Source organism: Carya illinoinensis, chromosome 1 (genome assembly GCF_018687715.1).
Source record: "Carya illinoinensis cultivar Pawnee chromosome 1, C.illinoinensisPawnee_v1, whole genome shotgun sequence".
Taxonomy (NCBI): Eukaryota; Viridiplantae; Streptophyta; class Magnoliopsida; order Fagales; family Juglandaceae; genus Carya; species Carya illinoinensis.
This window is the reverse complement of record NC_056752.1, coordinates 14279329-14297642: the sequence shown is the minus strand read 5'-3', so window position 1 is coordinate 14297642 and position 18314 is coordinate 14279329. Positions and strand designations below refer to the sequence as shown.

Here is an 18314-nt window from a genome sequence, read left to right as displayed (position 1 = left end):
ACTTAAAAATATAGATTTTACTTGGAATTAATTTATGCCAGATTTTATTTAGCCCATGACACTTTTTCTTTAGGATCATGATTGTATAGACAAGCTGACGAGGTGGTAAAATTGCCATTTTGCTATGCTCTTGATATATGAATATCAGGACTTGAACAGAGACAAATGTGTCAGCTCTTCACATATGAGATTCTCCATTATCTCCTGTATTTTCTCTCAGTTACCTATATTAGAAAAGATCTTATCTATAGTTAAATAGGGATCTGTTACTTCCAAGAGTTCACCAATAATCCCTAAAGATGACCAGTTTTCATAACTAAACAAGATCTTGCCTTCATTGATAATCCGTTCGAGTCTCTAATCACCGCTTTGATTAAAGATTATAAATTCTTCTAAAAGTGAGATTCATAAGAGACTTGATTATGAAGAAAAGGGTGAATAGGGGCTTTATTAAATAAATAAATAAATAAATAAATTAGCCTAGAGCGAATTACCATATAAAAATTGACAAACAAGTTTCATATGAAAAGTTTTCTCTATGTCTTCCAATTTCCTAATATCGAGACCACTTTCTTCCGAAAGTCTGTAGACAATATCTCATGCCACTCATTTCTTTTTCTTTTTGCCATCCTTACCACCCCACAGGAAATCCAAAGAAATTTGATTTAATTTGTGTATGACATTATGAGGTATTTTTAGCATAGATAAAAGGTGTATAGGAATACTGGATAGCACATATTTTAATAACACATGACCGCTAGGCACTCTACCTTTTTTGTTTTAACATTTTTTTAACATTCTTTAAACATTAAAAACTACACAAATTAATTGTAATAACTTTTTAAAACATTTAAAAATAAAATAAAATACACTAGGGATCAAACCAAGAGGTAAACCTAAGGGCAAAGTAGCATTTTCCATTTCTAAATTCTAAGAAGTTAAGAATGCTTCTGCCCAATAGTCAAACTCCAAGCTGGTGTTATTACTGAAAAAATACACTATTTCTGAATGAGAAATGATAAATCCACTAGGAATGCAAGGTGTGTACCCATATCCGGTTGGCCGCACTCTAGCTAGGGATCTATACAACATGGGCATGGAGGTTGCCCGCACCAAAAAGGCAGACGGGTGGTTTGGAGAGAAAAAAAAGAAAGCGAATGGTAGGTGTGGATGCCCACCCACTCAAGATACACCCACTTGCACACATATAAGATAGGAAAATGCTAGTTTGCCTTTTTTTTTTTTTTTAAATGTCTTAAGAGATTGAATTCATAACAAGGTTCTAATACAAAAGGGAACAGTATCCAATGAGGAGATACTTCCAATGATGTCGAGTTCATCTTTGCTAAAAGCATGAGCTATGTTATTGCTAGCTCTCACAATGTGTTTTACAAACCATGAAGTAAATGAGTCTAAAGTAGTTTTAATGTCCCTAATTAGTGTCCCCACATAGGACTCAGCATTTGAGCTAGCATTTAGGTAGTTGACAACTTGAAGAGAGTCTCCCTCCAATATGAGATCATTCTAGCCTAGTGATTTGCAAAAAATGGAAGTTTCAAATGCTGCATATGTTTCTGCTAGCAAAGGATCAAGAAAGAGGTTGGGTTTTCCTCAGTGTTGCTCTGACCTCGCTTTCACTATCGCTGATGACAACACCAAATCTAGCTTTGCAGTGAGTCTTGTCAAGTGCAGCATCCCAGTTGACTTTAAGTTTGCCTCGTGAGGGAGTTATCCATTGAGGGGGTGTACTCTGGTTGCTTAGAGTGGAGTTTGCAGGCTGGTGGATCGAGTTGGATGACATCCTGCCTTAGCTGTTTTACTTCCTAGATAAGAGAATTGGGATGTTGGAAGGTTTGTTTAAAGATGAGTTCATATCTCCTATTCCATATTTTCCATACTATTAAGGCAAAAGATATCATTTCTTCATCTTCAAGTTCCTCAATGAGAGTTTCCACAAGGTTGGTGTAAGTATGGGATGGCTGGTTTGCATTCTAGAGTTTTCTTTCACTATTACACCAAACATCTTGGGCTGAGGGGCAGGACCATAGGGTGTGTTCAACTGTTTCTAGTTGAGATAGATAGATTGGGCAGGAATCATCACTGATGACTGTCCTCTAGAGTAGCTTGGCTCTTGTGGGAAGGCCATCAAGGCATGCCTTCCATATGAAGTTTTTGGTAGCAGTGGGTATGTTGAGATGCCACATTCTTGTCTAGGGTCTATCCTTCCTTGTGTCCTTAGAAGGCTGTCCCAAGTGTTGATTAGACAATGCATTTTTTAAATGGTATGCACTTTTGACAGTGAAATCACCTGACTTAGTACACCTCCAAATTAGCTTGTCTGGTTTAGGTAGAGGATTGAGAGGGATTCTCATAATGGTGGCTGCTTCTTCTTGGTTAAAGATGGAGTTTACAAGTTGCTGGTTCCATTGGTTGGACCGCATGTCAATAAGCATTGCCACACTTATATCTACAGATAGGAACCTGATTGGGCTCTAGGTCCTGAAAGTATATTCTTTTGGGATCCACTTATCCAACCATATCCTTGTGTCTTCTCTATTTTATTCACCAAATATGTCCACTGTCGAGTAAGGGGATGGTAGAAACAAAACTTTGCTAGAGGTAGGAAGAATTTGAGCTAGCTCGATTTGAAAATAGGTTGGTTCCCTTGTAGTACTTCTCTTTCAAAACTCTAGCAGCAAGGGAGGTTGGAGAGGAGATAAGTCTCCAAAATTGCTTAACTAGATGGGCACTGTTGAAGTTCTCAAAGTCTCTCAGGCCTAAGCCTTTTGATCTCTTTGATTTACTCATTTGCTTCCATGCTATCTAGTGGATTTTTTGTTGTTGAGCCTGTTTTCTCCACCATAATGATCTTACTTGTTTACTGAGTTCATGAAGCAGTTTCTTTGGCAATTTGAACATGCCCATGCTATAGGTAGGAATTGATTAGATCACAGCTTTGATCAAGGTTTCTTTTCCTGATGAAATAGGAGTTTGGTCTTCCAGCTTCTAAGTTTGGACTTGACTTTGTTAAGAATTCCTTTCAAGGTCTGACCTCTAAATCTCCCTATTAGGGAGGGAAGCCCCAGATATTTTTTATAAGAAGTTGTCTCTCGAATCCTTACTATGCTCGGGATAATGTCCCTTGTCTTTGGTCTAGTATTATTGCTGAAAAATATTGATGTTTTATCTTTATTCAGCCTTTGCCTTGAAGCCTGCTCATAAGACTCCAAGAGGTAATAGAGATGGCTCCACTCAATCGAATTGGCCTTGCAAAATAAGAGAGAGTCATTTGCAAAAAGGAGATGGTTAATGTGCAGGTGATTCTTCTTAATAAGGAGACCAGTGATGAACCCCAAATTTTCTGCATTGTTAAGAAGGCAGCTTAGGCCTTCAGTGCATAGAATGAAGAAGTAAGGGGATAATGGGTCCCCATGCCTTATACCTCTGGTGGGCTTGAAAGATGGCCATGGTGCTTCATTTATAATCAATGAGTAGGATATTGAGGTGACACATTTCATTATTAAAGAGATCTAAGAAGCTGTGAATCCCATGGTCTTCAAAACAGTCTCCAAGAAGTGCCACTCTATCCTATCATAGGTTTTACTCATGTCGAGTTTTAAAACCATATAACCCTCCCTACCCTTCATTCTAGCATTCATTCTGTGGAGTGATTCAAATTCTACAATCACATTGTTTGTAATTAGTCTGCTCAGTACAAAAGTTGTTTGAGTTGGGGAGATGATCTTGTATAGTATGGACTTTAGTCTATTAGCTAAAACTTTGGCAATTGTTTTCTAGAAGACGTTGTGGAGTCTTATTGGTCTAAAGTCAGAGACTTGGGATGAGTTTTGCTTCTTGGGAATGAAGGCTATGAGTGTCTCATTAGTTGGTCATTCCATAGGTCCCATTCAAGACTGCTAGAGCAGCTTTAGTAACTTTTTGGCCCATTGAACTCCAATGCTTTTGATAAAACAAAGCTGGAAAGCCATCAGGACGAGGTGATCCTATAGGGTTCATACTTAGAATGGCTTCTTTTATCTTCTCATTAGTGAATGCTTGAGATAGATAAGTATTCATCTCATCTGTTACTACTTTCTTCATTGGTGCCAGGCACTCTTCAATTCTGGTTGGGCAAGAGGTAGTAAACAAGTCCTTGAAAAACAGCTGGAAAATCTAACTAATGGTGTGAGGGTCCTTTATTTCTTGGCCAAAGCTAGATAGGATCCTTGTTATGGTGTTGGTCTTCTTTTTTTGGCTTACACACTTGTGAAAAAAGATTGTATTTCTGCCTCCTTCACTTAACCATGCATGTTTGGCTCTCTGCTGCCATTTCAAGTTTTGATCATCCAGAATTGAGTTAATTTCTTGTTGCACCCCTCTGATCTCCTTAGTTGATGATCCATCATTCTATTCTTGTAGGAAGTTTAGGAGTTTAGATTTTTCTTTTAGGTTCCTACTTTGATTTTTGTACTTTAGGCTGCTCCATGATTTCAATTCCGTTTGACAGATTTTGAGATTTTGCAGGGTGCTATTAAAGGCCCATCCTGAGGAGCTAAGGAGTTCCATATCTTGTCTATAAGGATGGAGCATTCCTCTTGCTTGGACCATGATGACTCGAACCTAAATGGCCTTTTCTTGGGTTGGGTTAGGGCTAGGGGTTTGATCTAGACAAGGAGAGGTCCATGGTCAGATTGTGTGATAGAGAGATGGTGCACTGCATAGGCATCAAACAAATTTAACCAAGGGGAATTAACACAGGCCCTATCAAGTCTCTCTTTGGTAAATTGGCTCCTTTCTTGATTATTAGACCATGTGAAGTTGTCACCAGTATAGACTAAGTCAAAGAGACCACAATCATTGAGTGCTTCTCTGAATTTTACTAGTTGACTGTAAGGTCTAATGGATGCCCCAAACTTTTTCTTCTGATGAGTGATCTCATTGAAGTCACTCAGACAAAGTCGAGGGATGTTGGACTCAGGTGTTAAGGCTTTAAGGAGTCTCCAACTTCCAATCCTTTTTGAAGTACTGGGGTGGCCATAGAAGCTAATAACCTACCATATTAAGTTCTCACTAGGCATTTTAACAAGGGCTGAGATATGCCAATTAGTGTAGGTCAGAAGTTCAATATCAAAATCTAAATTCCATAACATGGTTAGCCCGCCACTTCTCCCTTTACTATCAACACTGAAACAGTTGTCAAAACCCACTTTTAGTTTTATTTTTTCCATCTTAGTTCTATTGCACTTAGTTTCAATGAGGAAAACTAAGTTGTGATGCTTTAACCTCACCAGTTGGTGAAGTTCATGAGCTGTTCAAGGGTTCCCAAGCCCTCGACAGTTCCAACTCAAGTATATCATTGGGGCTGATGTGACTGCAAAGCAGTTTGCACCGTGGATTCCTGTTTGAGGCTCAAAACAAGCATGAGTTGGGGCTTTGAATTTCTTGTTGGTTCTACTAGAGTGAGTGGTCACCATATCCATGGCTGGTCTCTTAGCAGAGTCTAGCAAAGGAGGGGGTGGTATATTGTTTGAGATGTTAGAAAGGGCCGTGCCATGGCCTCTGGCTTTCCTTTTCCAATGTCCCTATTGTCTAGAGTAGGTGTGTTTAGGGGCTGAATTCTCAAGGTCAACTATGGTGGGACCAGAGAGATGACCATATTTAGAGGACATTGGAAGGTTTGGTACTGGTAAAAGTTCAAACAGCTCCATGTTCTCGTTGGCAAGGACTAAACCAGAAGGGGGTAGGGGACTAACCAGTTTGATCATGTTGTTAGGCACCTTGGAAAAGTTGTTCTTTGTATTGCTATGCAAAGTAGCTAGGTTGGCGTGTCACGAGTTCCCTGGAAACAGAGGTATTGTTTTTAGCAACTTGGACCTGATCTTTTTGTAATAAAAACACCTTTTTCCAGTAGGTATGGTGACATCCTGGTTTTCAACTGCATTCCTCGGTACGTGTGTCACTATGATGGCAGGTGATGGGGATCACCATTTCTTGTACTTCTGACATCTTCTTCCTCGGAGCTTTCCCTCCGTTGAGTTTCTTGGTGGTTGGTTTCAGTTGAGCCACCATATTTCTTGCGAGCAAAACTATTGGACATAGATGGTGAAGTGCGAAGCCAAAGTCCATATTGATGCTTGTCCTGAGATTGTTGCGTTGGAGCTGAACAGGTTTCCTTCCCATGCATTAAGGGACCACAGTTGAAGTAGATATTTGGCAAGCACTTGTATTTAAATTCTAACCAGTGTTGCCGGGCACCAAGTCTGAAGAACTGTCCTCTTGGGAAAGGTTTGGTGATGTTGACTTCTACTCTGGATCTTAGATAGTTTTCCCAACCAAAACCTGCAGCGTCTACCTCAATATCTAGCACTCTTCCCAAGCTAGATGCAATGAGGCTTCCCACTTCTTTGTTCATTCCTGCACAAGGGAGGTTGTGGAATTGTGTCCAGAAAGGCTTCATCTTGAATTGTACCTCTGAAGGGGAGATAATGCCATCAGACTCACTTAAGCAGATGAGGTGTCGATCGAAGGACCAAGGTCTTCCTTTCATCACCTTCTCTTTGTCAGACATGAGTTGAAATTCCATTAAAAACCTATTCAGACTAAAGTCTTTGAAGGTGAGCCACCCCTCGGAGTTTCATACCTTTACTAAGGTGGTTTTGAAGGCTTCTCTATTAACTGTTCTATCATTGAAAACCATGGCCAAGAGGCAGTGCTCACCTTTAGAGCTTGTTGGATAAGTTAGCTCTTTAGTAATGACTATCTCCCCTTGCTCTGTATTAGTGAGCTTTAGTGACTCCCATCTGCGGGAGAGGTCTTCATCAATCCTGCTGAAATCTTTGACACTCACAGTAGTGAGACACCAGCTTTGTCTTAGGCAAAGCAAGAACCTCAAGAAGAGGAAACAACCTCACCCTGAAGGGATGAAAAACCTCACCCTGTTAGAGATCAGGAGAGGACCTATTCGGCAATGGCCTAAATCAGTTTGCCCATATTTTTGTCCTTGAACTTGACCACTCATGCATTTTAATTTTTTTTTTCTTAATGGTTAAGAAAGTGGCTACTAGTGTATTTGTATATTTTTTTAATATTTAAAGATCTTTAAAAAATGCATGAAAGAAAAAAGAAAAAAAAATGCAAATGCACTAGAGAGCACGCCCAACGGTACTTGCTGGGTAGCCAAGTAGCAAAATCGTAAAATATATACAGAAAATTCTAGTTAGCTTTCTTGAGTGTACAACTCAAAGTTACCGCTATTGTATTTTGTTTTTTTCTTTTTTTTTTTTTGATAAATATTTTTAATAAGTTACTACTAGTGCATGTTTGTGTGTGTGTTTTTTAACATTAAAAAAAATAAAAATAAAAACTAAAATGTATTGGGGGTACACTTGAGGGGGCTAAGTGAGCGGTTGAATAACAACACCCTATAGAGCATTCCAATGGATACTGTAAAATACAGTTATGTAAAATATGAAGAATGTTGATCAAAATAGAGATCTAATGGATGTTGTAAATCGTTTTAATTTTCCAATAATTCTACTATATTTAGATGATACTGTTCACACATGTAAAACAGTTTTAATTCATTTCTCTCCTCTAAATTCTGTCTTTCTCTTTATCCTAATTTCTGTAGTATAAGTTCTGGTCTTATTTGCTTATCCATCTGCATTTTCCTAGTGAAGAATCCACTAAAGAGTATTGAAAAATGGAACTAGATTATTGGGATGCTAAGGAATTGGTTTGAAACACTGGCATTGGTGCCGTTTAGTTTTGCAACCATTGGATTCCTCGGAGGACTTGCTCTGTTCCATGTCTACTCATTTTATGATTAAAAAAAAAAAATACTATAGCCAAATTTGTTGGAAGGTATATTTTTTTATATCGCTTTTCTCTCAATTATTTTACAAGTAATTTAAAATAGGACATAACTTTCTCTATTTTTTTTATATTTTTAATTAATATCAATTTTAGTTTGGTTTATAAATTTGAATTAATTTTAAATGGGGCATAAAAATTATATGAAGTTATATATGAGAAATTATAAATATTAAAAGATAAGAAGAAATTCAAGAAATTTGAGGAAATATTTAAAATTTATGATCAAAATAATAATTTTAAATAAAAAACAAATAGAAAAATTGATGTAGATAAGTCTGTTCGTAAAATAGAAAAAATTAGAATTGGATAAATTAATGTATTTCGAAGGAGGAAGGCATCGTGAATGCTCTTAGAAATAACGTTTCCGTTTCTACCGACGAACGGAGAGGAACAGAATAGCAGCAATGGAAGCCGTAACAGGGCCATGGAAGCAGCTCCTTCTGAACGCATTGGAGTCCAACTCCCACCTCAGGCACTCTTCCTTCTTTCAACTTGTACGTTGATTTTTATTCTTTTATTTTTCTTTTTCAAGCCAAATTTGCAATCGTTAATCTCGTCGATGTTACCTTTGCCGTGGTTTTTAGGCCACTGTGGGATTGAATGGGAGACCTTCGAATCGCACTGTGGTTTTCAGGTGATCTCAATCTGTTCTCTATTTCAATCAGTTGGAGTTATGATCTTTTTTCTTTCTTTTTCTTGGTTGTTGGCTTTCAGAGGACTTGAAGAGAACACTGATAAGATCCAAATCCACACTGATTACCGAACTCATAAGGTTCTCTTATTTTATTTTACTATCTATTCTATTTTTCTAGGTACTTATTGCTTCTTATAAAAGATTTCAACTCTTTTATTTTATTTTATTTTTATTTTTATTTTATTTTATTTTATTTTATTTTTTTTGAACTGCCTAAAATTTATATGATTTGAGTGTGAATTTGATTGAGAGTTAAGCTCTTGAGCTCCATTTTTGGCTTAAATTATGCAAATAGAAGTTCTCGTTTTGCTGCCATTTTACATTCCAATTTGTTTTTCACTGCCCATCCAAAGCCTATGCAGTATTTTTGTTGATATCAGTATTTCACTTCATGCCCTTGTGTGTATATGTTCGGTATGCTAGTTTTGTGTTATTTGTGATATTGATCATTGGACTTTATTTTTCGGCCGGCAATGCAGATTGAAGAGCTTAGGCATTGCCCATATGCTGAGGTAATTATTCCCTAAGCTATCCTTCCAAATTTAATGTTAAAAAAAAAAGAACTTGCGTTTAATTTGTTTGTACTTCTCTATCGCATCCATATTTGATGTTAGATATGCTGGTATTTTACCGACTCTTGGGAGCAATTCCGGGTCAATGGAAAAATTGATATCCTCGATGAATCAAATCCTGATCTCAACGAGCTCCAGGTAAGGCTTTAATCTTTTCACAATTTCAAGCTTATTGTAAATGACAGGTCTTGTAATTTTTATGATAGCATAGAGATTATTGAATTCATCCTAGGTACAATGCGATCTATATGATTTATTCCTCGCATTTTGTAATGTGCTCATCAAGTGTGTGCATTTGATGGTACATGCTGATGATAATGGCTTGCTAACTTATTACAAGGTTCGGATTGTGGTACTTATGGATTTTATTATCACATACATCAGTGACCTGGTAACTTCCTTATCATCATGTTTAAGTATAATTTTGTTGTGGGGATTTGACCAGGTAAAAGACATGTTTCTATTCACGGTTTCCAGGATTCCTCATCATAAAAAAGGTTTAATTTTGTCGTGTAAAGCTTTGTTTTGCAGTTGGTATCAACATTTGCAATTCACATTACATTTTATGCTAACTGCTGATGTTAGATAAGACAGATAACCAATACTGTATCATCTTGAGATGTTAAAAAAGCTTCTAAACTTATAGTTGCTTTGAACTATGAGGTACTCAAATGTGCTCAATATTTTTAACTTCCCTTCACTAAACCTGAAAATTATGTGCTTTCCACGTCTCTTTATGTTGTTAACTCTTAAAAGGACTGGTGAAAAGTAGGGAGATGAGTTGAAATTGAATATAGAAGATCCCATCAAATATAACCTGTCTTTGGATATTGTGCCCTCAATCTTTGTATATTAAGGTTGCAATTCAATATAGTATCCTAGTTTAGAGTCTTTGTCTGAAGCATAATGCTAACGAAAGGTTTTTCAAGTAGATCATATCGAATAGCATATGAAACATTGTACTGTAGCTTATCTCATGCCCTACAAAATTGGGAAACCCTAAAAGCCTTTCTTCTCTCAGGCAAAGAGTGAAAAGGTAATCTAAGAAATGGACTACTTCAGTCGCAAAAGCTATACTGTCTTTTCTTGAGATTCACAATGGCCTTTACATGAGATAAACTCTGGGATAGCTTCTATCCTGAATAAAGGATAAACAGTTAATTGAGAAAATGGCTTCTTAGGTCACAATATGCATGGTGTTCTCTTATAACATTCACACTGGAAATCTGGTTATTATTGGGTGGGAATAAGTTATTGGGAAGGGAAGGCTGAATATGGCTGCAGTAAAGGGTGACAAGAAGTAAAAGTTTGAGGATAATGTTTGATGTTTCATTGTTAATTTACTTGTCAAGTATCAATATCCATTGGTTGTAAAAAGAGAAGGCCAGTTTGGCATTTAACATATTTTAAGCTCACAGAGATAAGCGTTCAGTTCAAATGGACTGCCTTTAGAAAAGGTATTCTAACATGCTGTGAAAGTGAAGGAAAAGAACTAACTGAAAGATGGACAACTTTGTAAATGTATTACTTACTTTGAAAAGCTTAACTATTGTTGTAAAATTTAAAAAATATTATGAAACATTCTAACTGCTATGGACATGATGTCGTCCATAGCAGTTAGTTCTTTGCTTGAGATTCACACTGGTCTTTACATGAGATAAACTCTGGGATTGCTTCTATCCTTTTCAACTCTGGGATTACTTCTATCCTGAATAAAGGATAAACAGTTAATTGAGGAAATGGCTTCTTAGATCACAATATGCGTGGTGTTATCTTATAACATTCACCCTGGAAATCTGGTTATTATTGGGTGGGAATAAGTTAATGAGAAGGGAAGGCTGAATATGGCTGCAGTAAAGGTTGACAAGAAGTAAAAGTTTGAGGATAAGGTTTCATTGTTAATTTACTTGTCAAGTATCAATATCCATTGGTTGTAAAAAGAGAAGGCCAGTTTGACATTTAACAGATTCTAAGCTGCACAGTGATAAGCGTTCAGTTTAAATGGGCCGCCTTTAGGAAAGGTCTTCTAACATGCTGTGAAAGTGAAGGAAAAGAACTAACTGAAAGATGGACGACTCTGTAAATGTAGAACGAACTTTGAAAAGCTTAACTATTGTTGTAAAATTTTAAAAATATTATGAAACATTCTAACCGCTATGGACATGAAGTTGCATTGTGTTTCAAACATTTGGGATACTTCTGGAACTGGAAGCTTGAAAGTTCTGAGAGTTTTAAAAGGAAAGGGACTGAAAAAAATAAGTGTGTTTTTAAACTTATGGCAATTTTAAATGTTCTCTTTTGGATAATCTATTAGAGAATTTGAATTGTTTTGAACCCTATGCCATCATCAACTTACTGTCACCTTAACTCCACTCACCAAAATGCTCTTACAAATTTTCTACATTCACCACAACTCATTAATAAAACAGTACTTCTGTGAATTCAGACACATCAAAGTCAAACAAAATTTAAATAACTTCATGTCAAAAATTTTTTTTTGAAAAAATTTTGAATGAATTCAACTCCAATGTTTCCACAAATAAAACCCTCACCAGGTCATTGCCTGATAAATTTTGGCTTCCATAAACACCAGTCAAATTCAATACGTTTTTTGGTAAGTGAAGTCACTACCTTCACCATGACAAAGTCTGGCTAAATCCAAATTTTTTTTCAGCATACAACTTTAGAAGGAATATGTTGCATTTGCATGGTTTCTAGGGTTCCTCATTATAAAAAATAATTCTATCATACCCACAGTATCTTAATGTAAACATTAATCAATCCCACAGCTGTCCAGGCCAGATCCACCATATTCTATCGCTATAACCATCAAACTAATTATCACCATCCATGAACAAAACTCTGAGGTAATTTTTCAAACTCTTTTGTGGAGATTTCCTGAATGGTTCAAAAGCAGCTGGATCTATTATGGAGACTGAAGGATGGCGTTGCCCTGTGGTTGGGGAAGGAGGGAATGTGTTGCAGGTGTTTTGGCCCGGTAGAAGGCCACCTCAAATTTCTAAGCAAAACTGTGAAACCTGGCTTCCAACAATTTTGGCCCTGCAGATATTATATTGGACTATTTTTGTGTGAACAATGTGTTACTTGCATTATAACTAGGGGTGAGCATCGGCCGGTCCGGACCGGCAAAACCGACCGGACCGGCACTGTTTGGACCGGACCGGACCGGACCGAATTGGGTCCGGTCCGGTCCGGTCCCATTTTTAAAGGACCGAAAAGATTCGGTCCGGTCCCGGTCCGGGAGTTTTTCACCCCGGACCGGACCGGACCGGACCGAATAGAAATAAAAATAAATAAATATTATTTATATATATTATTTATATAATAGTATTAGCATATTACTAATATATATAATAGTATACTATATGTATATATATTAAATATATTACAATATAATTACATAAATATTAAAAAAAATGTCATTAAATATTAGCATATTATATAAATATATAGTTATTACTATTACTATTATTACATATAGTTATTAGTTATAGTATAGTTATTATTACATATATTTATTAGTTATAGTATTATTACTAATAGACTAATAGTATTAGCATATTACTAATATATATATAATACTATATGTATATATTTTAAATATATTACAATATAATTACATAAATATTAAAAAAAATGTCATTAGATAAAAAAAAAAAAAAAAAAAAGTCAACCTTGGACCGAATGGACCGACCGGACCGGACCGGACCGAATAGGACCGGACCGGACCGGTCCTGATGGAGTTCGGTCCGGTCCAGGGTGGGAAAACCCTGGACCGAATAGGTCCGGTCCGGTCCACAAAACCTCTCCGGACCGGACCGGACCGGACCGAACTCACCCCTAATTATAACTTCACCTAGTCACTCTTTGACCTTCCTTCAAGCTCAGATGCTAATGTTATAAATTGAACTCAAACAGCAAAGAGAAAAATCTTGGTATGCCAGTTCTCTGAAATCAAGACTGCTGTATTTGGGGCCTAGTCCTGGTCTTCCCTGTCTAAGCGAACAGCAGGACCAGGAATTCTTGGATCATTCTACAGGTCCAGTTGGTACATTCTCTCTGCTGGTTTTAGATCCAGATCAGGTTTCTTAGCTTCTATACTCTTGTATTCATTTAATAATTTTTTTTTCTGCTTCTTTATTTGCTGAAATTCAAATTATGTGCAGGTTGATTACTTGAATCTGAAGAGTAACCAGAGAATAAAATTTACATCTGGACTGAGTTTGAATGGAGAAAAGTGCTGGACTTCCCAGAGGATCAATTCATAATCTATGCTTTGTAACTTTTGGATTCCAATATGAAGCGTGGTTTCAATTTAGAAATCTTTTATGAAATTTGTTATAAAGATATCTCTATTTCATGATCTTTTACTAGTGCACCATATAAGTTTATATTATAAGAATAAAATGGAGATACATTTTTGTATATATGACTTTTCATTGTGATTCTTTAGTCATCTCTACATCAAGCAGTACAATTTATGACTAGTAGTGAAACAGCTAAGAGTTGTACTCTTACCTCTTTGATGAAGCCTTTGATTCAACATTTTGGATGTCAACTAGCCTCCCATGCAAAGCATCTTGCCTAAATGAGCATTCCATTCCAACATTTGAAAGGACATGATTGGTGGAATACCTGTTGGATATTCCTGAAGTGGTATCTTTCCTACCTTAGTTCGCGGAATACTCATTTGAGCAAGAGGCTTTTCTATGGAAGGGATTAAATGAATGCCCCCTGCTGGGGCTAGAAAATGACTGAACCTATATATATAGCAGTGAATGTCACTTGTCTGCCCAAATGTATGTTTTCCTGAGTGGTGGTTGTACCAGCCTTCCAATGTATTGATGGTAGGATTGTCTGTACATTCTATGCTATGAAATATGACAGATTGTGCTGTTAGCTGAACATGTTGCCTGAACAATATTTCCTGGTTTCCCTAATCAAAATGATATAGATTTAGATTCCCCATTGAAAACTGTGTTTCTACTGATGATTTACTAGTGGAATCCTAGTAAATATTAGTTGCTTTCAGTACAAATCTGCTTTTACAGTCTACAGATAACTATTAGTACTTCCCAAGTTTATTTTACTGCATTAAAGTACTACCCGTAGATTGATATTTTACGTTTTTGGTTACTCTTTTGGACTACATATAATTTACTGCTTTCTTTTGGTTCTCAATCTCTCCAGAAGAGTTTGAGATAAGTATGGTCTTGTGGTTTCTGTGTAAAAATGAATATGGTTCTGAATTTATTAGGCGGATGAGACAACTTGAAATGCCCAGATCTGTGCTTTATCAATCATGTTATCTTGGGGCGGTGGGATGACAACTGATGCAAGATTATGCTTGGTAGAAGCTGACCAGGGGTGGCTTGTTGCGATGCACCTACTGGAAACTATATATTTTTAAGGTATGCATCAATCCCTATAAATTTGCTAATATTTTGGAGTAGTGATCCTAAATCTTCATGGTATCAAATGGAAGTGTACCATGTGACCCTCAAACATGGGTGGGTGCTACCCACCCTTCTTCATTTAGACTTGCATATAAAAGGAAAAATCAGGTTCTTTGTATTTTCCTTGACCTTCTGGCATGGGGCAGATAATTAGCTAAAATTACCATTATATTTATCCTCTATTATATCACGCCTACTCTTTTTTTTATGAACATATGATGCCTACCCTCACTGTTGCCCAGCTGTAGTTATAGTAATTAAAAACTTTGGCATTGGCCTTCTAATACGGATTGAAAGCTTATGAGTTGTGCTAATTGAATAGGTTCATTGTGCTTTTTATACGCTTTGAAATGAGTACTTTTCATTTTTTTTGAAATGAGTACTTTTCATTTTCTTTGTACAATTCCGATGAAGTGCATGCTTTGGACAGGTGCCAGAGTTATTAAATTCTTGCGACTCTACTTTTGACATCTTTACATAAAATCTGGAGTATAATACATGACTTATTACCTATGTGATTTAAGCTGTTTTACCGGCACTAGTCTAGTGGTTTCTAATAATTTCAGTTACTCCCTAGGTGGTATCCCTATTGTTCTAATCGAGTAATTGTATCAAGTTTTTCTTTTATCAAAGTCTATAGTGAAAATTAGGTAGAGGGGATGCATGCGCCCTATACATTCACTTACTGAACTTCTATAATGTGATTAATTTTAGGTAGTAGTTTTGAAAATCAGTTAATGAAACTAGTATATAAGAATAATCTGATATCATGGGATGTGTGATTAAAATATTGGAAAGCATTGAGGATGTCAACAGATGTAATGGAATCCCGAGGGATGCATGCATATTTTATACTAAAATAAATTTGCTTACCCAAAAAACAAAGGTTGTATAGTCTACCAATAAATGATCATTAATCAGTATTGTAGTGAGTTTCCTAATATTAAAAAAATAAGAGAAATCTTTGTTTTACAAAGAGATGTCATGAAAGAAAACTCATAAATTGATGTGGCTCATTGTGATACATTAGATTGCAAAACTATTTATATTATAAAGTAAATTTAACGTATGACATTAGTTATATCAATGTGTGAATTTATTTATTTGAGATCCCTTTGTAAATTATACGAGGTCCCCAGCCACATGTTGTTTGTTTGGGTCTTTCTCTTATTTTCCTAAGCTTATTATTATATGTATAGAAAGGCCATCTTGAAAGTGTGGTTCGGTTCTCTGAGGCAGAATAACGATGACAGGTTCTTGGAAAGTTCATGGGCAAGAAGAGCGACTCTTCCTCGTGGACGTACTTTAATAAAGAAATTTTTGCAACTAATTTTGGTTTAAAGGGAGAACTTGATGGCGTGCACCCAATAGGATAAATGGGACAAGAGGTGCCACGCCGCATTAATTGCACTATTCTAAAAGCTACGCCGCATTAAAGGAATCTGACTAAAGGAACTGTTGAGGGGACACGTCCCTCACACGGTGCATGGGCAGTTGACCCCCAAAATCAAATATAAAAGGCAATTTCCAAATATTGAAAACTCTATTTGAACTTTGTATTCATTCGCACAAAACTCTAAGACAATATTAACTTTGGCATCGGAAACTCCCCGACAACCACCACAACTCTCCCCGTCTTGTGTTGGTTTTTTTTTTTTTGTTAGCAGGCCCAAGATCGAAGACCCGAGTTGCTGAGAGCTCGGCCTAAAAGTATGTGAAACACGACACTAACAAGTAGGACAATCATACACCTATAATTATTTTACAACTCATTTTATAATCAACCAATGTACATGTCCCAATTCATTTAAAATAATTCAAAGTTGACATAACTACTCAATTTAAAAGAAAGTTGTGAAATGGCTATAAAAATATGTAAGTATATTGATTTCCAAATAAGCGGGAGCAATATGTGAAATATTTAATTAAATTAGATAGATTATAGAGTCAGGGTTCGAATTTAAGCTTTGATATTATGCTAACTAATCATTCGTTCCAAAAATTTAAACTAATATAAACAGGTAAATTTAATTATTTAAATGATATTCTAAAACTTTCAATCTATCAACAGAGGGAATCTCATTGAAAAATCATGTTAACAAATTAGAGTTGTGTTTCAAGCTCGATATACTTTTTTTTATGTTGAGATGAGTTGAATTGTGAATAGTAGTATTTTGTGAACCTATTGAGATGGGTTTAACGTTTTTAAGTTGAGATGAGTTTAAATTTTTATGTTAAAATCTACGAAGTAAGTTATGATAAGTTTAATTTTTTATGGAAAGTTGAAAAAGTAATAAATCCCATTAATAATTGATTTGAGATGAGTTGACTTTGGTTCAACAACCAAACACAAGCTAAACTTTAAGGTTGTGTATAGCTTGAAGAATTTCTAGATTAGGCTATTACTGTAGAGGAGATATTAGATCTTGAGAAGTCTCCAATAATAGAAAAGTTCCTCTAGTTGCTATCAATTCGAGAGGAGTTGCAAATTGTTGACAACAATGGAAGTAAATTTTGGTTCAACAGTATTAGAAGGAGTGAGGAAACAATTCCTGTATTCTTTGACTATTTTTGGTCGTGTTAATATATTTAAGGCAAATTAAAGGACTTTTCTTGTGTGTTTGACAAGAAATATAATTATCATATGCAAAGTCTTTTTTTTTTTTTTTAAAACCCTATTAAGTCATGTCCATTATAAATTAGTTTATCTATATAAGAACCCTATAAAAAGTAAATAAAAATAGTTAAACAAATTATTATCTCAAGAATTTTCATTTTGAATGAAAATTTGGAGGGCGCTCTCGAAATAGTCACCATTTTTCTCTTCTTCTCAACCTATTAGAAAATAAACCCAAAAGGAGAGCGACTCTTCCTCGTGGATGTACTTTAATGAAGAAAATTTTGCAACTAATTTCTGTTTAAAGGGAGAACCTGACGGCGTGCACTCAAAAGGATAAATGGGACAAGGTGTCATGTCGCATTAATTGCACTACTTCAAAAGCCATGTTCCATTAAAGGAACTGTTGATGGAGCACATCCCTCACAAGGTACATGGGCAGTTGACCCCCAAAATTGGATATAAAAAGCAATTCTCAAATATTGGAAACTATCTTGGAACTTTGTATTCATTTGCACAAAACTTTAAAACAATACTGATTTTGGCATTAGAAACTCCCTTACCACCGCCACAACTCCCTTCTCTCTTTTTTTTTTTTTTTTTTTTTTTGGTGTGTGTGTGTTAGCAAGCCCAAGATCGAATTTGGGGCCTAGTTTCAGTGCAATTGCAGCCGCATTCATGGGTATGCTGACCAATTTCCAAATGCCACCCTGAGGATAAGAGTCTTTTCTAAACAAGTGGGATTGGTTGTTAACCCAAATAAGGCACAAAAAAAAAATGTGGTGAATTGCAAAATTAGTACCGAAATTTTTATGGTTTTGCACCTTAAATTTAAATTTCGCAAAATGTATTTTTAAGTTTTCACAATTTTGCAATTCAAGAACTTCATTGATATCTCAATAGAAAATTAAATAAAAAAGTTTTTGAGTCGTATGAAAGTTGAATAAAATAGTTCAGTAAATTAATGTCTTAAAATATCTATCTATATATGAAAAACTGGAGGTCTAGCTCCCTCGGTGTAGCCATTTCCATACTTTTTTTTTTTTTTTCAAACACTAAAACACCAATACCCCTAGGTC

At 36.0% G+C, this 18314-nt stretch overlaps 1 protein-coding gene across 3 annotated transcripts; it reads left to right on the top strand.

Moving 5' to 3' along the window:
- Positions 1 to 8168: 8168 nt before the first annotated feature.
- On the top strand, positions 8169 to 13589 carry LOC122311496 (pyridoxine/pyridoxamine 5'-phosphate oxidase 2). 3 transcript variants are annotated; one of them, XM_043126074.1, is made up of 7 exons: positions 8169 to 8347; positions 8460 to 8509; positions 8590 to 8647; positions 9049 to 9081; positions 9184 to 9279; positions 13081 to 13245; positions 13329 to 13589. In XM_043126074.1, exons 1-7 carry the CDS (start codon positions 8219 to 8221, stop codon positions 13428 to 13430), a joined length of 633 nt encoding a protein of 210 aa, XP_042982008.1. In that variant the 5' UTR covers positions 8169 to 8218; the 3' UTR covers positions 13431 to 13589. The 3 variants fall into 3 exon arrangements, with proteins under 3 accessions (XP_042982008.1, XP_042982016.1, XP_042982022.1); XM_043126088.1 differs by having other exon boundaries at positions 8170 to 8369; XM_043126082.1 differs by lacking the exon at positions 8590 to 8647 and having other exon boundaries at positions 8169 to 8369.
- The last annotated feature ends 4725 nt before the right edge of the window (positions 13590 to 18314 follow it).

What these genes read in the sequence shown, in the direction of transcription:
- LOC122311496 (XM_043126074.1), top strand. Translation starts at nt 8,219, where the DNA reads ATGCTCTTAGAAATAACGTTTCCGTTTCTACCGACGAACGGAGAGGAA. An exon ending in CTGATTACCGAACTCATAAG is followed by an intron (nt 8,648 to 9,048) that starts GTTCTCTTATTT and finishes CCGGCAATGCAG; the next exon opens with ATTGAAGAGCTTAGGCATTG. An exon ending in TGGTTTTAGATCCAGATCAG is followed by an intron (nt 13,246 to 13,328) that starts GTTTCTTAGCTT and finishes AATTATGTGCAG; the next exon opens with GTTGATTACTTGAATCTGAA.